This window comes from Phaseolus vulgaris, chromosome 4 (assembly GCF_000499845.2).
Source record: "Phaseolus vulgaris cultivar G19833 chromosome 4, P. vulgaris v2.0, whole genome shotgun sequence".
Classification (NCBI taxonomy): Eukaryota; Viridiplantae; Streptophyta; class Magnoliopsida; order Fabales; family Fabaceae; genus Phaseolus; species Phaseolus vulgaris.
In genome coordinates, this window is record NC_023756.2 from 16,162,715 (window position 1) to 16,186,349 (window position 23,635).

Sequence of the window (23,635 nt, forward strand, 5' to 3'; positions counted from 1 at the left end):
TCATTTTCATCCCAAGCTATGTAGGCTCTCTTTGTTTTCCCTTTCTTGTCTTTGTGGCTAGACTTCTTCTCCTTGCTTTTGTTTGGGCAATCTGCCTTTATGTGACCTTGCTCACCACAGCCAAAACAGGTATAGTTATTTGAATTAAAATCATTTGATTTCTTGTTTCCATACCTATCTTTGTTGTTGTCCTTGTTGTGGTTCCTCTTCAAGAATTTGCTAAATTTTCTTGATAGCAAGCTAAGGTTTTCCTCATCACTATCATCACTGGATTCTTGTTTGCCTTTGTGCTTGGAAGCTTTTAAGGCTATGCTCCTTACGTGCTTGTCTTCACTTTCTTGAACATTGAGTCGATTCATCTCTAACTCATGTTCTCTAAGCTTGCCAAACAAAGAAGCCATACTCAATGATGTTAGATCTTTAGATTCGGAAATAGCAGTTACCTTGGGTTGTCATGCTCTATCAAGACATTTCAAAATCTTGATATTTAGCTCTTCCTTTTCAAAGGTCTTGTCAAGGCTCATGAGATGATTGATGATATACGTGAATTTTTTCTGCACCTCAGCAATTGTTTCACCTTTGAGCATTCTGAACATCTCATACTCTTGGATTAGAGTATGCTTCCTAGCTCTCTTTACCTCATTTGTACCTTCATGAGTTACTTCCAAGGTGTCCCACATTTCTTTTGATGTTTTGCATTGAGAGACCCTGAAAAACTCATCATAATTTAAAGCAGAGGTTATTATATTTTTGGCAATGCAATCGAATTTGGCCTTCTTGCTTTCTGAATCAGTCCATTGAGACCAAGGCTTTTCAATGGAAGATCCATCTTTTTCAAACTTTGGGACAAAAGGACCATTTTCAATTGCATTCCAATTTCCTCTGTCAAGTGATTCCATAAAGATTTTCATTCTCACTTTCCAAAATTGGTAGTTCAAACCACAAAACAGAGGTGGTCTGTTGATTGAAGCACCTTTCCCAAAAGGTAGTCTGTCAGCCATTTAAAAAAAACAATTTTAGGATCAACTTGAATAACTTTCAAGAACCAAGCTCTTGATGCCAATTGTTAGAATGAATGGCTTTAAACTAGATGGGGGGAGGGGGGGGGGGTGAATGGTTTAAAGAGGGATTTCAAAAACTTTTAAGTCAAGAATGAAATTATCTCAAGAAACAGTTGATAAGGAACCCAGTTTGCCAAATCACAAAGCTAAAAGCACAACACCAGAAAAACAATCGGTTGTTTCGCAGAAACAATCGGTTGTTTATACCAGTATACAAATATCAAAACTGAATTTAAAGAGTTAAGGGAAAGAGAATGCACACAGATGTTTATACTGGTTCACTCTAAACCCAGAGCTACATCCAGTCTTCTCAGAAACCACTGAGGAATTCCACTAAGCAATCAAACCTAGATCACTTACAACACAACCAAGAAAGTGACCTTGATCCCCTCAAGACACACACTTCTCTTGGCCAACACACCAATACTAAGAATGTTGATCTTGATCCCCTCAAGAACACACAACACTTCTCAACAAACACACAGAAGAAACTTGTTCAACAGATACAAGGATTACACTTGTTACAAAAGCAAATATGAAATCAATACAAGCAGAAATCCTATCTCACACTCTTTGATCAATCTCAATCTCTAAGCAACCTCAACTCTTTCAAAATTAGAATCTTTTCTTGTTTAAACTTCAAAACTGTTTTACTGTTTTATATCAAAGATTGTTGTTTGTTATCAAATCTTAACAAACTATTAATTGCCTTTAAAGATTGGTCAAAGCATTAAAGACTGAAGCGTAATCAGTTAGAATCATTTAAAGCTCAGTCAAAACAAAAACCATTTTTCTATTATGGTACCAAAACAAACAATCAGTTGTTTCTTTGAATCAATCAGTTGTTTTGCTTTTAACAGCTCAATCATTTGAAAAACAGTTTTCAATCTTTTCTCAAAACACTTAAGTATAAAACAATAGGTTGTCTCGACAAAACAATCGGTTGTTTTTCACTTAGTTTGAAAAACACTTTTCTTTTAAAAAGATTGACCCCAGATCCTATCTAAGATAGCTCAGCAACAGCAAGCACAACCTAGCCTTCAACATCCTTCAAAGGGTTTGGATTCTTCAAAGCTTGAACACCACTTGGTTCAACAGTTTAGGGATGATCTTCAAAAACGTCCTAAAGGTTATCTGAAGAAGAGGATTTCTCTACAACCATGGCCTGTATCTAGAATTCACCCATGTGAACTCCCCAAGCTTCATGAACATAAGTTTGTTTCACATCCTAAGCATAGAAATATTTTCTATGGGAACAAACTAACTAGGTTATTTGTAGGAGTTCTAAATTCGAGGACGAATTCTTTCCAACCTGAGGGGTATGATACAAACCAAAGCAACCAACAGATGACTAAGGACACATCAAGCACCTCACAAAAAGGTCAGTCATCTCAGTATACAAAGTCAGACCCCACCAAACCTCCTCAAGAAAGCATCAGCGGAAGAAAAAGCTATAAACTAGAATATCAGAAGTTCTTCCTTTTGGTCTTTTCCACAAGAGAAAAGTTATGTAAATAAATTGGGCTAACTTTAGGGGTCCAAATAGCAAAGATAGGCTAGAATAAGGTGACTTTAGCATATTAGGGGGTATGGGTAGCATTTTAGCTTGTTCCTAGCCTTTTTGGAAGGCATTTTGACCTAGTTTCTAGAAGAACAAGCCTAGGATGCTGGTTTGACTTAGTCAAACCCTAAGGCTGCCCATTTTTTTCCCTTTTCCCATCCTACCCATTTAGCTTGTTCTCCAAGGCTCCTTCACCTATAAATAGGAGGCCTACCTAGTGTATTTGACAAGTTGAAATTAATAGAAGAAGAGTTACTCTGCACAAATTGTGTGAGGTGTTAGTGAGGTTTGAATTCCTCTTAGCATTTAGGTCTTATCTTGTGAGTATTGAGAGCTCTCAAGTGGCGGCTAGCATCACTTATCTTGGAGGCCAATCACACTCCAAGTGGCGTGCTCCACTTCTCAAATTCATCACATAAGCTTTCTCCTTCCTTTATCTATTCTTCCATTGTCATTTCATTTTTAATCTTTGTATCATGTTCTTGTTTGGTTTTTCTTCTATTCAACAATTCTATTTGTTTTCCTTTCCTTGTTCTTTAATTCTGCACCTTCTAGCATCATTTTAACCTTATAATTGTCTTTTCCTTTTGCTATTGTGAAGTGAACCTTCACACTTACTTAACCACTTGGTTAAATTCGTGTCCAGTGGGGATCTTCTTAGAGTTCTCACCATATTCTTTCTTAAAATCCCAATCTAAGTAAAATGTCACACCAAAAATGAACAATTCTAAAATCAACTCACATCAATCTGCCACCTCCAGATCAAAAAGTTTGCAAATTTCTCACAAGTCTTAACGTGGTATTTGAAACCACCTTCCTCCTAGACAAAGAGTTCTCTCCCAAAGTCTTAAAGACTTACACCGGTACTCTTCATTCTCTACTCTTGATAGTATTAACTTTACCATTGTTACTGATTGCTTCCCATCCATTACTAAGATGGATTTCTCTCAGCTTGGCCTGGGTAAGACCGTGGTCAACGGGCAACTTGTAGAATACTAGAATCCTTCGTGTAACTGAAAACATTTAAAACACTTCAAACAGTATTGCACAATTTATTTTAAAAGCACTTTCTATTTATGCATATTAACTGTGATTTTGCCTTACTGGTCTAGCTACTTACCTTAGTGAATTGCAACTAGTGTAACCAATGCCTACTTCGTTAGCCAACTTAGTGAAACACAATTAACATGAGTTCCAATACCTATTGATAACATACCAATCTAACACTTGTGCTAACCCACCCAGCTAGAATGACAATAGGCTTAATGCATCAATCAAGCACGAAAAATCACAATGCTCTTTAAAGAATTAACCTTTCGATAAAGCATACCCTCTGGCCGCAAAGAACCCCCTGACTCGCATAAGTGCTCTTCAACTACTTGAGTAGAGATTATATGCTTTGACCTTGATAAACATGGCCTCATATACTTAGAGGACCGCACCTTTTCCAAGCTTGGTCTTTTCAACCTGCACTAAGAATGATTCGTTTATCTTCTTGAGGCATCTAACTCGGGTGTTGGCTTACACCAAGTCAACTCCTAAACAATCACCTTTACGTGGAGCATCTGACTTGGGTGTTGGCTTACACATCAAGTCAACTCCTAAAATATCACCTTTATTTGGAGCATCTAACTCGGGTGTTGGCTTACACACCAAGTCAACTCCTAAACAATCACCTTTATTCGGAACATCTAACTCAGGTGTTGGCTTACACACCAAGTCAACTCCTAAACAATCACCTTTGTTGCACATTACTACCCCGTAGAGTGCTCGAACTCGGGTGATCGCCCTCTCGACGGACTACCCTGACTTCTTAGACAATTTTAGTCTCAACATTCATCTGCAGAGCGCTAGAGCTCGGGTGGTCTTACCAACGCTAAGGTGGGTCGTATTACCTGCCTATACATGACCAATTTTCTCACAGAGTGCCTACTCGGGTAATCTCACCGAGATAGGTCGTCTTACCTGTTTCAAACAAAACATTAGTTATGGCTGATTGAGCTTCAGAGCGCCTGACCTCATAATCTTCCCAAGGAAAGGTCGTCTTACTTGAATTACGTTTGACTTCAGTGCGCTTGGACTCGGAATCTTACCATGAAAAGGTTGTCTTACCTGAATTATGCAAAAACTATTCGTGCACAGAGCGCCTGCTCGGGTAATATCACCGAAACAGGTAGTCTTACCAGGCATTAAGAAATTAGCTATGCACCCATGGCGCTCACCTACATAATCTAATCGAGGAAAGTTGTCTTATCGTGTGCTACTCAAATAAATGATTCTAATGCATCACTTTTTAAGAACAATTTTTCATTGGGTAACCTCGTTAAAAAACCCTCGTAAAGGAAAAAAAGTGTTCCCTTAATCACTACATTGTTCACAAGGAGAGAATTAACAAAAATGTCTTAACTGAAATAAAATTTAAGGTTCACCCTGTTCCATGTTCGAGGTATAGCTCCTCCCTCGAGGATTTCGAGCCTGTAGGCTTTGTTCCCGAGCACCTTCACCATGCGGAATTGACTAATCCATTTTGGAGACAACTTATTCTTCAGCTGATAGGGGTAAGCCTTTCGCATCACCAAGTCGGCAACCCGGAACTGACGAGGCTTGAACTTGGTCTTGTGCTTCAGCTCCACCCTTCTCTTCAAGGCCTCAGAATTGATGTGAGCTTGTTTGCGCACTTTGTCTAGCAGATCCAGGTTCACCCTCCTTCCTTCGTTAGACTCTTCTATCACAAAGTTTCGAAACCGAGGATAGCTCTCTTGAATCTCTACTAGTATCATGGCGTTTGACATATGTACCAGACTAAAGGGCGTTTCCTTAGTTGTTGACTGAGGACTAGTGATATGAATCCAAATAGACATGACAATAAAATAGGGAATTTAGGGTTACGGAACGGAATAAATTCAAAACAGTAACAATAAAAACCTAGATAAAGGAAGAGGCCACAAATAAAGTTTGATAAGCCTAAGGATGATCGTCACAAGAATTGGTGGATTCTTGATAAGATCGCAAGATACAGGGAAAAACCCTAGCAGAGAAACACTCTATAAAATTATCAAAATATTCATCCCCCTAATCTGAGTTTCAACAGTGTATAAATTACAAAGGTCTTTTCTTGTTTGTAAGAAAATAAGACGATACTACAATCCTTATATTTCAAGAATGATCATTTGTCCCAGTGGTTAGGTTGATATTATTTTATTTTAATATTCCAATCTTGTTGTGCGTGGCCCTTGGGCTTGGATGTCCGCATCATTCCCTCCCTCTTGAAAAAGACTTGAAGTTAAATCCAAAGCTTCATCACCTGCAATAAAAGGAGACAAATCAGACACATTAAAAGTGCTACTCATATTGTACTTACTTGAAAGATCAATCTTGTAGGCATTGTCTTTAATCATTTCTAACACTTGAAAAGGTATTGGAGCTTGGATTTTCTTTGTCTACATAACATTTCTTTCCTCATGTGTACCCAGACCCCATCTCCAGGATCAAAGATTACTTTCTTTCTTCCTTTGTTAACGTGTTTAGAAGAACCTTCAACTTGTGCTTCAACCTTGTTATGTTGCTTTCTCACATAGTCAACCTTAGCCTGTGTATCTTTATGCTTTAAAACATAAATTTTAGGCATAGTTAACAAATCTATTGGAGTTAAAGAATTTAATCCATACAAAATTTCAAATGGATCACAATTCGATGTGTTGTCAACAACCATATTGTAAGCAAACTCAACATGATGTAAACATAATTCTTGGATAGCCGTCACCTTTTCATAATCTACATGAACTCCTTTGGCACTTACCACAAAACACAAGAATGCAATTTGTTCAGTACAAAATGTGCATTTCTCAATATTAACATACAACTTTTCTGTTCTAAGAACATTTAAAACAGCACACAAATGTTCCTCATGTAATTCCAAACTAGTGCTATAGATCAAGATGTCATCAAAATACACCACAACAAATTTGCCCAAAAATTCTCTCAAAACATGGTTCATTAATCTCATAAAAGTGCTTGAGGCATTTGTTAGCCCAAATAGCAACACACGCCAGTCATACAATCCATATTTTGTTGTAAAGACAGTTTTCCATTCATTCCCATTCCTAATCCTAATTTGATGGCAACCACTTCTTAAGTCAATTTTTGAAAAAATACAACCACCATACAATTCATCCATTAAATCATCTAACCTGGGAATATGGTGTTTATATTTAATGGTAATGTTATTGAGTGCTCTGCAATATGTGCACATCTTCCAATAACCATCATTTTTAGGCACCAAAATTACTGGAACAACACATGGGCTCATGGTCTCTTGTACCCATCCTCTGTTCATCAATTCTTCAACTTGAGTTTGGATTTCCTGTAAAACAAAATCAACACTAGGAAGAAAATTAATTTGGTTAGAATGGTCAGCAACCAAAGTGTTGTTTTTGCAATAAGGTAAATAAAGAGGTTTGCTAGAAAGTAGCAACTTCTTCACTTCATTCACTTTCAGTAATCCACTCATTTTTCTCTCATGTGTTTCTCTCTTTTTAAGTGTTTCACTCTTGCTCTGTTTAGGTGTTTCACTCATCTCTCTTTTCTCTTGGACTCTCTTTTCTCTCAATTTGATTTGATCCTCACACACCTCTCTAGGAGATAAGGGTTTGAGAATGATCTTCTTATTATTCTGCATGAAAGAGATTTTATTGGTGAAACCATCATGAATAGCCTTGGTGTCAAACTGCCACGGCCTCCCTAACAAAATGTGAGTTGCCTCCATTGGAACCACATCACACAAGACATTGTCATTATATTGTCCTATGGATAGGTTCACCTCCACTTGCTTACTCACTGTCATCTCTCCATCTTCACTAAGCCATTGAAGCTTGTTTGGCCTTGGGTGCGGTTTTGTCTCCAAATTGAGCTAGCTACATTGGTGCAACTTCCTCCATCAACTATGAGTGAACATATTTTCCCTTGAATGGAACATCTAGTATGGAAAATATTTTCCCTTTGGGTTTGGTCCAAAGCTTGCATTTTGCTTCCCATAAGCCTTCAAATCATGAACAAATCACCCTCCAATGTATCCAACTCCACCTCTACCTCTTCCTTCTCTTCTTCACTTGAAGGTTCACTGACTATTTGTGTCTTTGATAAAGTGATCATATTCTTTTTTGTTGGACATTCTGAAGCATAATGTCCTCTTCCCAAGCATTTGAAACATTTTACCTCACTTGTTTTCCTTTTAGGTGGTGAGTTACTATATTTATGAGGTGACTTCCCACTTGAAGATGTGACTGAACTTGAGGGAACTCCTTTATCCTTCATCGCCTTATCCTTCCAATTGAAATTTTTATTATTGTTAGAACTCCTCATGATTCCCTTCCTCTTGAGTTGTTGTTCTACTTGGTTAGCCTTGTGCAACAACTCTTTCATGTCAACATACTCTTGCAGCTCCACAACATCCCTAATATCATGATTCAATCCATTCAAAAATCTTGCCATGATTGCTTCGTTTTCTTCATTCTTTCCAGCTCTAAGCATGGTCACCTCCATCTCTTTAAGATACTCCTCCACACTTCTATTCCCTTGAGTAATTCTTTGAAGTTTGAGTTGCAAATCCCTATTGTAGCTTGCTGGAATATATCTCTTCCTCATAATCCTTTTCATTTCTTTCCAAGTGTTCACCATGGGTTCCTCATATCTAATTCTCTCCCTTTGGTATTTATTCCACCAAGTTAAGGCATAATGTGAAAATTCAGCTGCTGCCAACTTCATCTTCTGCTCCTCATTATACTCATTGCAAGCAAACACATGCTCTACTTTAATTTCCCACTCCAAGTAAGCATCAGGATCACTTTTCCCATTGAATGTGGGAATATTTAATTTTATTCCATCAATTCTCAGAGTTCTTTGCTCTCCATCATTTTCTCTTCTCCTCCTCCTATCTCCTCCTCTATTTTCTGGATTTACTTGTTGTGCTTGCTCCATTTGATCCAACCTCTCATGGAGTCCATCACTTTGTTGTTTCATTATCCTTTCCAAGTGTTGTGTTAAGGCTTGCATCTGTAGTTGAGACATTCCACTATCTGACAGTTCCCTTGCCATGCTCAAGTAAACAGATTACAAATAACAATAAGTTTGGGCCTCACACCACTTTCTCACGTGTTTACACTCAACACTCGTGTTTCACACAATAAGGCTTTTTTTCTAATGATCACACTGCCTTTTACCACTCTTTCTCTACTTAAGGTTCTTACAAGAATCAAGCAATCAATAATCCAGAATCACTTTCAAAAGTAGCAATCAGAATCAATTAAAAATAATAGTAAAGAACAAAATAGTGAAGAACAATTTCACTATCGACAAACAAGCAAGACAATTAAAAACAGAAAGCAAAACAATATATAGAGAAAATAAAATATGTAGACAGGACACTTTTAGAATTTTTAACAAACACCAAGTATGCACTGAATAAGAACTATTTTTTTTTTTTCTGTTTTCCTCTTGTTCTTTTTTTTTCTATTTCTGTTTTCCTCTTCTTCCTTTTTTTTTCCTCTTCTTTTCTTTTTTTCTATTATTTTTTCTGTTTCTGCTTTAAAAAAAAATAAAAAAATTATAAGTACCGTGAACAGTACACGTGAACAGTACGTGAACAGTAACGTGAACAGTACCGTGAACAGTAATGAGGGGAAGAAAAAAAAAATTCAGGATGCACAATTATATTATGACTCAAACCTTTGCTCTGAATACCAACTGATATGAATCCAAATAGACATGACAATAAAATTGGGAATTTAGGGTTACGGAACGAAATAAATTCAAAACAGTAATAATAAAAACCTGGATAAAGGAAGGTGCCACAAACAAAGTTTGATAAGCCTAAGGAAGATCGCCACAAGAATTGGTCGATTCTTGATAAGATCGCAAGATACAAGGAAAAACCCTAGCAGAGAAACACTCTCTAAAATTATCAAAATATTCGTCCCCCTAATCCACTACAAAAAAACTTGTATTTGGTGGCGGTTATAATATGGCGGTTATTAAAAACCGCCACAATTAACTGTATAATACGACAACTTCTTAACCGCCATAATCTTCCTTCGAAATGTGGCGTGTAGAACCGCCATAATTATCCTTCAAAATAAACGCTCTCCCATAATTCGTTCCCTCCTTCTTGACCTTCCTCTTTCCCAATATTTTTTTCGTATTTCCCTCTTCGAAAATATACAACTTTACTCTTTTTTTTTGTATTCCCCCCTCACATTTCCCTCTTCGAACCTTGTCCTCATTGAACCCCCTTCTCACCGCAACGCAACCCCTCTCACTGAAACTTCCCCTCTTTCGTATTCCCCTCTCTCAGCTAACCCCAATCGTTCTCATTCTCGTTCTATTCTCCTTCTCTTATCACCGCAACCCTTCTCTTCTCACTCTCACAGAAAACCCTTCACATTCTCACCGCAAACCCTCTTCTCATTCTCACTGAAACCTTTTTTCTCAATCTCACTGCTAATGTTCTCACTCTCACTGTTCTCAGTCTCACCGCAAACCATATCACCCTTCTCACTCTTCTCACAATGTTTGGCCGCCATTATCGCCGCAATCCTTGGTTCGTTGTTGCAACAGGTACGTGGAACGATCATTTTTTCTGGCAAAGTTATGTTTTTGTGTGTATTTTCTTCTGAATATAATTTTGAAGTTCCTAATTTCGAAACCCTCACCATCAATTCTTTTGTTCTTCATTTCCAAACCCTATATATTTAATCTCATCATCACGACCTTTGGCAATAAGCACCTCGCTCTTAAGGTAAGAACCCATTGACATTTTTTTTTTCTCTGAAATTGTGTGGTTTGTATGGTAAGGATATTCCACGAAGGAAAAGTTTTGATGTTTTTGGTTTCATATTTCGTTTTTGCTTCTGCCATCTCTTTATTATTTGTGGTGTTCTAATGAGAAATAGGGACATTGTAAGCATCACAATGTCACCAACAAGGACTCTGAGCATCATGATTTACACTTTTTTTGACACAGGTATATTTTTCACCCTTTTCATGTGTTCCATTGTTTTGCCCTGCATATTTATGTTGTAAGTGTTCGTTTCTTCATGAACAATGTCATTAAATCTTTTGTTAATCCCAAGGAACCCTGAGGAGATCCCATGGGAATGAGAACGAAGCTAATATCATTGTTGAGTCCACCAGAGTTGGAAGATGAGTATGATGCCTGTGATTAGCAAACTCTACTGTTCATCTTCTCAAACGGTGCTAAGGGTCAGGAGGGGGCCACATATGGTGAATGGAGGGGGTTGTTTTCAGGGTTGATGGTTGTGGAATTTATGGCACAAAGGTATAATTGATTCAAAAAGATGGGGAAGGAGATGCTTTACTTCTTGTGCATTGAAAGGTATGTGAAAAATTAATCTTAATCTTTATCAAGTTTTTCATAGAGTGTGCATGCAACGTGTTGTGTTTCTGTGTATATATATTTTAAGTTTATGATTAAGTTTCCATTTCTAGATTTTGGTGGTAAAAAAATATTAATCTCTTGCATTTCATATATCTTGAGATATATCATATATATAATCTAAACTAAATGTGTATATGTTTGATGGTTTAATTTGCTATATATTAGGAGTTTTAGTTTTACACGTGAGATTGATTTGGTATGCAATGATAAAATTTTCACATAAGTTAACTTTGTGTGATGTTCAGGGAGGCATGGTTGAGGCCCTTAGCATTTAAAAGAAGTGGAAAGGATAGCCTGAGGATATGACAGAGCCAGAGGATGTCATGATCGATCAACCATCCAATGTTTGCCCATTGAAGTATCTTCTCTCCTAAGCTCAAATCAATGTGGTTTGCTAAATGTCTAGGCTTTTACTTTCCAAATTCTAGATAGAATACCTGATTCATTTTATGGGGTTTGGTTTGCTAAGGAGTGCCATAAAACCTTAGTACTCCTATGACACTTATTAGAAAAACCTTTATTTTATTACTTCTTCCATATCTGTTGCTTTAGAATTTTTTTGGAAATGAGAATTTTTGTTGGAGATCAGTGATGGTCAATTCTTAGTTTATTTTCATTTTTTGGTTGTTTCCTTTGCTGCATGGTTTAGGTTGGAAGTAGCTTGAGCTGGAGCCAAAATTATGTGGCTAAACACTTTCTTTTTTGATAATTCTTTTCTAAAAAAGTTATAATGTTATACTTTATGTACAATATTTTAAGTAGTTTAAATGTTAGGCTTAATTAAATATCTTAAATAGGAAGGAAATGGGAGAAGATGGATAAAAATGTTGATGCGGATATTGTGATTGTGGGAGCTGGTATATGTGGTCCTGCAACAACCCTTGCCTTTCACATGTTTCCTCTTTTTTAATTCTACTCTAAAACTATTAATATTGCTAATTTTATGTCATTGGTGAATATTACAATTTATTATTCATAAAGTATTTTAGGAGTTGAATCATGATTTGATACATTAATTGTTTCTTCCATGGCATACAAGATTTAGTAATTTTTGCAACCATTAGAATAACATTAATGGTTTCTTCCATGGAATACAATTAGATTGATTTTGCAACCATTAGTAATTTTTGAGTTTCCATTTTTATTACTGGATTATGAATTTTAAATGACATGGTCCAGCATGTAATGCTTCTATTTCTCTATTAAATATAATTTACACATCCAACCATAGTCATGATCTTAAGTCTCTTTATTTGATATTGGCCCTTTGTACGGTCTAGGGAAGGGAAGCATAGTGGTGTGATGTACATGGTATATATCATCCCTATTGACCTTTGATGTTCAAACTCTTTCTATTTAAATATTTATATTATTGATATATTAATTTGGTTATTGTTTTATTATTTAGACAGTTGCAGTTCTCATGAATCTAAAGGTAAATCCTAAAATTATAATTGATTTATAATTGTTGATTTTTATTAGCTGCCTTAATTCAATTTTATTGCCTTCATATAATTTTATTGCCTTCATATAATTTCTCTCTCTCATATTATACCTTGAATTTCATAATATAATATTGTTTTCATTTATTTTTCAAAAATTATCAATTAACTCTAAGCATATTTTAATTTAGTCCAGGCACCGGATGTTGGAAGTGGTGATGCATCATCAAGTCAGAATATTATGGGATCAAGTGGAGGCAATAAGACAAATTAGGATTGAAAGTGAAAGAATTTATATTTTGACAATGTAATTTACTTGTCGTTTGGATTAGTTTGACATTATTAACTTTGTTATCAATGAATAAATGAAATCATCTTTTGATTATTATGTTTAGCAATTTTAATTATATTATGAAATTAGTTTATGTTACAATTTAATTATATTATGAAATTTAATTATAATATGAAATTAAATAATATTATGAAATCAAATTATAAAATAGAATTAAATAAATTATTATAAATATTAAAAATAAAATTAAATATTTAATATTCGAATTATGACAGTTATAAAGTATAGTATAAATGTCATACAATACTGTATTAAGTGGCGGTTAAAACTGCCACTATTTACGTTAGAATTGATTTACCCAGTTTTAAAATTACGACATTTATAACTGACGTCAATTACATGCTTAAAACCGCCACTTTATACAATGCATAATATGGCGTCTGCTACAACGGTTCTCAAATGACCGCCACATTAAACTTTGTGGCGGCAAGAATTCTGGCGGTACGCGATACCGCCACAAACGTATAATGCGGCGGTTAAAAACGCCAGTTTTTGCAAAAATAACCATTGCATTATACACGTTTTTTTTGTAGTGATCTGAGTTTCAACAGTGTATAAATTACAAAATGTCTTTTCTTGTTTGTAAGAAAATAAGACGATACTACAATCCTTATATTTCAAGAATGATTATTTGTCCCAGTGGTTAGGTTGATACTCTGTACTTGGTCTTGAGTTCAAATCCTAACTCCAAAAAAAATAATAATAATATTTTATTTTAATATTCCAATCTTGTTGTGCGTGACTCTTGGGCTTGGATGTCCGCATCAACTAGCTTGATAAGTCCACAAAATTCGAGAAACCTCTTCTAACCAAGTTTCCTTGGCCTTCTCCAATTGGCTCGACTTCAATTGCCCAGGCAGTTCTAAAGTTTAGGCTACTTTTTTTTTTTGAAAAACTTTATCGTTTATCATCCTTATCCTGTTGTTTCCAATATTTCCGTCAATTGGGTGTTCCATGAAATATAAAACACATGAAGTATGAATGACAAATTGTAATAGAAAAGTTTAAATAGAATGTTTTACATCTTTTACTCGTTTATACCCATCATCAAGTTCCTGAGATTGTGATGAAACCTTTCCACATATAGATCCTTTTAAAGCTTTTCACAACAGGATTGATATATGAACACGTCTCTAGCTTAGGTGTTAAATGTAGTTGTTGACAATTTCAATTACCTACCTAACTGTTTCGGTGGTTAGTTTGTTACAAATTCATTATGGAAGTATATAAGTGATTTTGAACTGAAAGAATTTATTAAATAACAATTGAATGAGCACATAACTATTTTGTTCAGTTCAATTAAGAGCTTTTGCTGATTTGTTTTACAGAAATGTAACTATTATATATAAAATTAATATCATGCTATTTTAATTATAACATGGATATTAATATTTAAACTTTTGATGTGAATATATATGTAAAATGAATTTTTCTTTCACTTGATATCTAAAGTGTTGTTTTCATTAAACGGATTATGCATACACAACTTGTGGGAAGCTGCCTAATTAGAGATTGACTTGTTTTCTCTCATTCTTTTCTTTATGGGTTAAAACAAGATCTAAGGGATTAATTCAAGATTCTGTACAAGCTTTTTGAAAGCATCTTCATCAAATATGTCTTTGAGAACAAAATATAAAAACTATATTAAATTACAAACATATAATTAACATCTCTGCTGGAAGGTTGTTAATAGTTTCACCATGAAAAATAAACTGGCTATTTTTAAAATTTTCTTGAATTGTTATTTTCATCATATTTTCTTGATAATTACCCTGTTGTTTGGGAATAGGGTCATTTCTAAAGCAATACTGTAATGTGTGTCAATTGTATCTGGAATCTAGTTAAAAAGGTAGATATCTTTTCGAATTTTCTTTGTTTGAATCACAAAGTTTTGAGATTCTGTTGTTGGGAGAGTGTGAAGTTTTGGAGGCAACACTGTATTAGGTGATAGTTTCATGCTTATGCTTCTTAGAGTAATATATATGTTTATGTGATATTGTATTTGAATTTTTGATTTTTTTTTGACAGAGTGGTTGTATAAGAGTTGGAATATTTTTAATATTTTTTTATTGTTTGATAAAAAAATATAATTAATATTTCTAAAAATATACAAGTAATATTAACAATTTTTTACAATGTAAAGAGTTCCTCTTCAATTTATTTAAATCTAATTAAAAATAATAGAGATGAATTAATGTTGTCTTTGGTACTAAAGAGAGTTAATTATACCCCCAGATTAGCTATTGCCAAATATACCTTATATATGTATAGACGTTTATGAGTTTTCTTCAGAAATAATTGAATTAAATTTTTATATATCTTTAATATATTAATTAAAAGTATTTCATTCATTTAATTTGATAAAATATATCATTTTTAATAATATTGTGTGTTTATTTTTTCTGTAATATATATTTATGTTTTGAAATATTTAAATCTACAATACACTTACTATTTTAACCCAAATACATAAAATTTGAGTACAAGAAAACAGCGAATTATGACATGCACTGCTCTTTTGATACTTTTCTCCCTTCTTTAAGATTGAGTTTTATGTTAGTAGATATTTAATTTTTGTACTTGTACATAGTGTCTCAATTAATTTTATTAAAAAAATGTAGCTAAAATAAAAGTCTGCCACTGGTGCCGCAAATACACTAAGTTGAATCTGATATAATTTAATTGATTGAAAAACCACGAATATTCTTTTGGAAAATTACCTACTTCCATTTAAAGTCATTTAAACCATTATTATTAACAAGGCTTGGCTTAATTTTGGCCTTCTACCAAAAAATGTACAGATATGCTGTGACCAAAAATAGGGAATATTCAACTAAATTCACTGTTTAATATCTGCAGTTCATCCATTTAAAACGATTGTTTATACCACTGGGTAAAAACACCCCTTTACTAATTTAATATTTTAATTATATCTATTTTATTTTTTAATTTAAAATATTATATTATTATAAAGATTTTCCAAATTGAATCGATTGTAGTGTGAAAGAATCTTTATTATTTTTTCTATAGAAAAATATAAGTTTGACACTCACCTTTATTTTAAAATAAAACAATAATATTATGGAAAAGTTTTCTTTGTATCGTTTTTGTTAACATATGGGTTTTGGTCTAGTTCCCCATATTCTTTTGTGTGTTTTCTTTCTTTTATATTTTTTTAATAATACTTTTTTCATGTGATGGCAGGTGATTGTTGTTACTTGAGGTGTTAGTCTAGCTGAGATGCTGATGGGTTTCACTTCATGACCGGTTCTTCTTCTTGGAGATTTGAAAAGAGTGGCGAAAGCAATGGATATGATGGATCAAGGAGGGTTCATATGGAGTTATGGGTTCCTTGTAGATGCATGAAAGGTATGGAGAGTGATTGGTTGTGCCATATCACTTGGAGAAAGGTGGAGGTGAAGATCAAAGTGTCTAACCTAGAGAGACTAGACAAGGGAATAGAACCTTGCAATATTTGGCAACATTTTACTCATAAAATTAAGCTTACAAAACATGAGCCAAAACACCCTATTTATAGGAGATGGTGCCTTGGAGAGCAAGGAGCAAGAAGGGTAGGATGGGAAATACACCAAAGAGGGGCTGCTAGGGTATTGACTAAAGTCACTATCGCACCCTAGGAGCAAAGTTCTAGAAGCTAGGTTAACTTCCTACCCTGAAAGGCTCTACTCAAGCTACAATGATAAGCACACCTCCCCTATTATGCTAAAGGAATCCTATTCTACTGAAATTACAAATAAAGAAACTAGCATCCATGGCTTGGGCTTTACTTCTTGTGGTCCTCTTTGAACATATAAAGAACAGTTTCTCTACCATCAGCAGTAGAGTCTCAATCTTCTTGAATCCTCTTTGCCATGAACCTAGTTGTTGGGCCTGAACTAGGGCCTGAGCTTGGGCCTCTTCCATCATCCCCTCCCTCTTGAAAATGATTTGTCCTCAAATCACATGCTTCTGCCTCTTCATCTTCACTACCTGCAAAAGGTGTTAGATTCATAACATTGAAGGTAGTATGTACTCCATATTCTTCAAGCAAGTGAATTTGATATGCATTATTATTGATTCTTTTGAGAACTTGGAAGGGACCATCACCCCGGGGACTAAGTTTAAACTTCCTTTTATTAGGGATCTATCTTTTCTAAGGTGAAGCCAAACCCAGTCTCCCTCCTAAAAAAATATCTCTCTCTTCCCTTTATTGCTATGTTTCATGTATTTCTCTGTTTGTTGCTGTATTTTGTTTTTAATCCTTTCATGCATTTTCTTTAAAAATTCAACCTTTGTTACTCCTTCCTTATGCATAAAATCTTGTGCATTAGGTAGAGGTAACAAATCCAAAGGAGTAAGAGGATTGAACCCATATACAACCTCAAATGGAAAAATGTTAGTAGTTTTATAAACTACTCTAATATATGAAAACTCAATACAAGGAAGGTACTCATCCCAAGATTTGTGGTTTCCTTTCATGATTGACCTAAGCATAGTGGAAAGATATCTCTTTACAACTTCAGTTTGTCCATCCGTTTTAGGATGACAAGAAGTTGAGAAATTCAACTTAGTTCCAAGCCTTTCCCAAAGATTTCTCTAGAAATGGCTTACAAATGTAGGATCTCTATCTGAAACTATGGTCTCAGGTAAACCATGTAGTCTCACTACTTCTCTAAAGAAGAGCTTAGAGATGTTGCTAACATCATCCACTATATGGCAGGGTATGAAATGAGTCATCTTGCTAAACCTATCCACTACCACAAAGATGGAATCAAAACCTCTGTGTCCTAGGAAGTCCTAATATGAAATCCATGCTTTTATCTTCCCAAGAAGCACTTGCAATGTAGAGTTCGTGAGGCATTGTCTTAAATTTAGATTTTAAACATGAAATGCATTTATGACAATGTATTTGGACATCTTTCCTCATGTGTGGCCAAAATAATTTTCTTTTTAAAAGCTCAAGAGTTTTATCAACTCCAAAATGGCCCATGAGTCCTCCTTCATGTGCTTATTTTACAATGAGTTTTCTATGTGTTCCTTGGCCTATGCAAAGTTTTCCTTCTTTAAATAAGTACCCCTCAGAAACATAAAAACCTCTTTGTGCTATATGTTGGCACTTAGCAAAAATGGGTGCAAAATCCTGATCTTCTTTATAAAGTTCAGGTATGTTTTCAAATCCAAGAATTTGGGCTCCAAGTTTAGAAAAGAGGGCATGTCTCCTTGATAGAGCATCTGCCACAATATTTCTATTTCCCTTCTTGTATTTGATAACATATGAAAATTTCTCCAGAAATTCCATCCACTTTGCATGTCTTTTGTTCAACTTGTGTTGACCCTTCAAATATTTCAAAGACTCATGATCACTATGTATGACAAATTCTTTTGAGACTAGATAGTGTTTCCAAGTCTGCAGGGCCCTCACAAGTGCATAAAGCTCTTTGTCATAGGTGGGATAGTGGAGGGCGACACCATGAAGTTTTTCACTAAAATTTGCAATTGGGTGCCCACCTTGCAAGAACGCAACACCTATTCCTATTCCCGATGCATCACACTCTAGCTCAAAAGTTTTTGAAAAGTTTGGTAAAGTTAGAATGGGTGCATTAGTTAGTTGAGCTTTCAACCTTTGAAAGGCTTGCTCATGCTTCTCCGTCCAACAAAATGGAGTGTCTTTCTTCACTAACTCATTGAGTGGTGAAGCTAGAATTGAGAAGTTAGGAACAAATCTCCCATAGAAACCTGCTAGACCATGAAAGCTCCTAACATCTCCTACATTTTGTGGGGTTGGCCACTCTTGAATGACTTTGATTTTCTCGGGGTCAACATGTACCCCATTTTTGTTTACTATAAAACCTAAAAACACTACACTATCTACACAAAAAGTGCACTTATCTATATTAGCAAACAAACTATTTTCCTAAGCACTAAAAGAACCTCCCTAAGATGACTTGGGTACGACTGTAGGCTTTGACTATATAGTAATATATCATCAAAATAAACTACTACATATTTACCTATGCAATCCCTAAGGACATGATTCATAAGCCTCATGAAAGTGCTAGGTGCATTAGTGAGTCCAAAAGGCATCACTAACCACTCATATAATCCAAATTTGGTCTTAAAAGCAATTTTCCACTCATCACCCTCTTTGATTCTTATTTGGTGATATCCGCTTTTAAAATCAATTTTAGAAAATAGAGTGGACCCATGCAATTTATCAAGCATATCATCAATCACAACACATTTTCCATTTTCCATCTTTCTTTGGCACCAAAAAAACAAGTACAACACAAGGACTTAGAGTCTTTTGAACCCAACCTCTCTCCAACAGTTCCTGAACTTGTGACTCTATCTCCTTAGTCTCCTTAGGATTGTTGAAGATGGTTGCTGCCCCTTCAAGACATGTGTTTGATGAAGACTTCTATGTACATTTCATGTGTATTTTGCTTTGCTTTAAGTAAGTCTTAGGTAGTGCTTAGAGGTTGTTTAAGAGTGGGTTTTTTGCTGAGTAACTCACCTCATAACTACTGGCCATATGATGAGAACAAGCATAAGTTTTCTTAAACTGTTTTTCACATGTTTTACAAAAAACACGTTTACTACATAAAAATAAATCTGTTCTTTTCTAAATAAACAGATTCTTTTTTAAACTGATGCCTTGGCTAAGTCTTGTGAAAATTAGATTTTGTGCATGTATTTTGACTAAGTCTTCTACCTTTCAAAACAACTGTGTCTCAAATAGTTAAGCTTTTCTGTTTTCGTTTTGAAAAATAAATCTGTTCATCTGTAAATGAATAGATTCTTTTTTGTCTCTAGTGCCATGTCTAGCTTAAATGTTTTTCAGTTTATCTCTGCACCAGAATGGTTGACTAAGTCTCCTCACTTAACAAATTCTCTAATTGCTTTTTGAAAATAAATCTGTTCATTTTATTTTCAATCTGTTCATTTTATAACAGCTTTAACTGTTTTTCAAAATTCTGTTATAAGTTGGTTTTCTATAAAATGAAAACTTGTTTCTGAGTTTAAATATAGTTCACACATTTGAGAAAACAAGTTTTACAGCAGAGAATTAAGAGTTTACAAAGAATTAACATTTGTTCTTCAAAGATTTCAAAAATCACAAAGTGCTTGTTCTTGGTTTGGTTCCAAAAGCTTGGTGTGAGGTGCTGCTACTGTTCTAGCAATCTTGCCTACTGGTTTAAGGCAGATCTTTGTATCCTCAATCAGGTGTAGTCGTTTCACTTTTCATTTCTTGTAATAGTTTGGTTGAACACTCTTCTTGATAGGTTTTCTTGAAGAGTGTGGGTGAGCTGAAATAGGTTTTTTCAGCAAGAGTACCTAAGTTCTTGTAGGTTTCAAGAACAGTGGGAATTGTGTTTGTTTGTATTATGATTTAGTGAATTTCACCTTGGTTTAGGTGAAGACTGGATGTAGCTCAGTTGAGTGAACCAGTATAACTGCCTTGTGTTCATTCTCTCTCAATCTCTGCAATTAAGTTTCTGCATAATTGATAAAACAGCAAAGAAATAAATATGTTCAATTAAAAATAAATCTGTTCTTTCTGGGCACGGTTCATATTGTTCTTAATTTCTGGAAAACTGGTTGATTTCAATAAGAACACTTATAATCTGTTAAAAGCCATTAGAACAGGTTGATTGTAATAGATCACTCAATAAACTGTCAAGCCATTAATTGAACCATAATCACTTGCTTGAAATTGAAGGTTACTGTTTTGGTGATTCACTGCTTTTCGTTCTAATATCAGTGTGTGAGCATCTGGAAAATATATCTGCAGATCTTGTGATTAACCTTGCTGCATAAACACGTTTCAAACACACAAACAGTGCCAAAATAAATCTGTTCATTGTCACATAAATCGATTTATTTTCTGTAACCTGTGTTAAACATTGTTTCTGCGATAAGCTTTTAAAAGGTCAATTCACCCCCCCTCTTGAACTTTGACACTATTAAACCCAACAAGGATTAGTTCTATAAGTCGATCTATTTGGTAGACTAGCTCCTGGATCTAAATCTATTTGGTGTTCTATACCTCTAACATGTGGAAGTCCAATGGGTACTTCCTTAGGGAATACATCACCAAATTCTTTTAAAAGTTTTTGGACTTGAGGAGGTAGTTGACAAACTTCAGAAAGTGTGGCAGTGCATGCAAGTGTTCCTTTACAAAGAAAGAGGCCTGAAGGTTGTTCAGATAGAAATATCATTTCAATTTTATTTTCAAATTTTTCTTCTTTCTGAATGACCTTGTGAAGGAACACTCTTCTCCCACGCCTCAACTTTCTCTATAAGGTCTTTTTCTGGTTTTTCTATTTTCTTTTTCTCATTTTCTCTTTTTTGTTTCATTTGTACTTGGTCCATTACCACTTGTAAGGGTGTTAAAGGATAAAGTACAAATTTCTTTTCCGTATGAGTAAAAGTGATGGAAGAGGGCCAAACACACCTTTCCATGAATGGCAAGAGACAAGTCAAGAACGTATAGACCATCCAAGACCAAGCTAGAAGCATCTAAGACCAAGCTAGGAGCGTCTAGGACCAAGCTAGGAGCATCTAGGACAAGAAGACTTGGATCAAGCTATGAATGGAAAAGGGCCTATTAATATATATTCCGTGAAGGCCCATCATGTGTAGTTTAGCTTTAATTGGGGTGTAAATAGCATAACCATGTGGACAATTGTTTAATTTTCTGCACATTAGAATTAAGGAAGCATTAACCTTGATTAGCTAAAGGTTTCTAGAAGCCTTTACTAATAAAGGACCATGTGCACCCATGTGCTTCACATTTTCCATTTCATTTGGCTTACATTTGTGTAGCATTTAGGTCATCAAATCTGGTCCTCTTTAGCCTATAAAAAGAGGAGCCTACACCTTGTATTTTCAAGTTTATTGTGAGTAAAGTTATGCTGCCATTTTATGCCAAGCTTTGCTTCTCCCTAGAATTCTAGGCTCTAAACTTCACATCCTTCACCTTTCCTTGGGCTGGCCGAACCTCCCAATGTTCATACACACCATGCACCTCCAAGATCACCATCACTCTTAGGAGGATCTTGCTCACACACATCCATGGCTTCCGCACCATCTCTTACATGATTCTAAGAAGAACTTCATGAGAATGCCATCAAAAAGTAATCTCGTCGATAAGACCATTATGCATAACTTTCTTATCAAATTGCCATGGTCTTCCCAATAAGATATGACAGGCTTCCATGGGTACTACATCACATAAAATCTCATCTTTATAGTTCCCCACAGAAAGATTGACTTTTACTCGTTTGTCTATAGTTAGTTCCCCATCTTCATTAATCCATTGAAGTTTGTAAGGTTTTGGATGGGGTACTAATTGTAGATTAATTTTTTCAACCATTCTAGTGCTACAGTAATTGCAACAAGAACCACTATCCACAATAAGAGAACAAATGTTTTCCAAAACTTTACATCTTGTATGAAAGATGTTCTCTCTTTGTGTTTCATGGTTCACACTAGGGTGATTATTAAGGGTTCTTCTGATTATCATTAATTCTCCCTCACAAGGATATGCCCCATCACTATCTTCTTTCTCTTCTTCCCCACTAGACTCATAATCTTGGATGCTATACTCATCCCTCTCTCTTAAGACCATGGTTCTCCTATTTGGGCATTGGGATGCTATATGGCCCATACCAAGACACTTAAAGCACTGAATATCTCTACTGTGGGGTTGTAAGGTAGACACATCCTTTCCTACAATTTTTGGGAGTTTCTTTGGGTTTATCTTTTAAAAGACTATCCTCCCTTTCTCTTCTATACTCTTTCTTGGGATAAGAGTTAGAGTAAGAACTCTCCTTGTGCCTTGATCCTTTTCTCAAATTTTGATGCTCAACTTTTATACAAAGTTGGATCAAGTCATTCAAGTCCCTATAGGGAAACAATTCCATTTTATCCCTCATCTCAAGATTGAGACCACTTAGGGACCTAACTATGGTGGTGGTTTCTTCCTCCCTAATAGAGGCTCTCATAATGTAAAACTCCATCTTTTGCCTATACTCCTCTACACTCATGTTCTTTTGTTGGAGTCTTTGGAGCTTGTCCATTAAATCTCTATTGTAGTATGAAGGAATATGGCGGCAAGCGCCTATCTCTCTCTAGGGTTGTCCACCAATACATAGCATTTCCTTGAAAGCTTAAAGTGGCTAAGGGTACCTTCCTCTCCTCACTAACATGATGGCCAGAAAAAAAATTGTTCTGCTTTCATTTCCTAATCTAGATATGTTTCAACATTTTCCTTTCCATAAAAATGAGGTAGGTCTACCCTAGTCTCTTTGTGGCTCTCTCTTCTAGTTCTTCTAGGTGGAGGTTGATAATAATCATTAACTCTCAGACTCCCCTTAGCGTGTGAGTCACTCAACCTAGAACTAGATGCATGTGATTTTTTTTAAGTTTCTAATGTATTCATCCTTTTCCCTGAAAATCTTCAACTTCTCTTCCAAAATCGCAAGATGGGCATATCTTTCTTTTTTATCTTCCAAAATTTGAGCCTCGTGTTGCAATTGTCTTAGTGATAATGATTGAAAATCTCTAGCCAATTGTTTCAAAAGAGATTTTGTGGATTTTCTATCACTTTCACTATGACTTGAAGAACGAGTAGACATGTTTAGGGTTTGTGATAAAAGTAATTTTCAAAAAGAAAGATAGGTTGAATGAAGTAGGTAAATTTCCCAGGAAAGGGAGGTGGATCACTAGGATTTCTTAAGTACCAAGCCTTTCCTTAGCCAAATA

At 35.2% G+C, this 23,635-nt stretch overlaps 1 protein-coding gene and 1 long non-coding RNA gene across 2 annotated transcripts; one reads left to right on the plus strand and one right to left on the minus strand.

The window, feature by feature from the left end:
• Positions 1-7,662: 7,662 nt before the first annotated feature.
• Positions 7,663-8,715, minus strand: LOC137838363 (uncharacterized). The gene has a single exon (XM_068647607.1). It carries the CDS (start codon positions 8,713-8,715, stop codon positions 7,663-7,665), a length of 1,053 nt encoding a protein of 350 aa, XP_068503708.1.
• A 1,744-nt stretch (positions 8,716-10,459) lies between these two features.
• On the plus strand, positions 10,460-11,676 carry LOC137837365 (uncharacterized). The gene is made up of 3 exons (XR_011085439.1): positions 10,460-10,639; positions 10,749-11,011; positions 11,320-11,676. It is a non-coding gene; the product is annotated as an uncharacterized lncRNA (long non-coding RNA).
• The last annotated feature ends 11,959 nt before the right edge of the window (positions 11,677-23,635 follow it).

Excerpts from the sequence above, each read along its gene's own strand:
- LOC137838363 (XM_068647607.1), bottom strand. The coding sequence starts at position 8,715 with ATGGCAAGGGAACTGTCAGATAGTGGAATGTCTCAACTACAGATGCAA.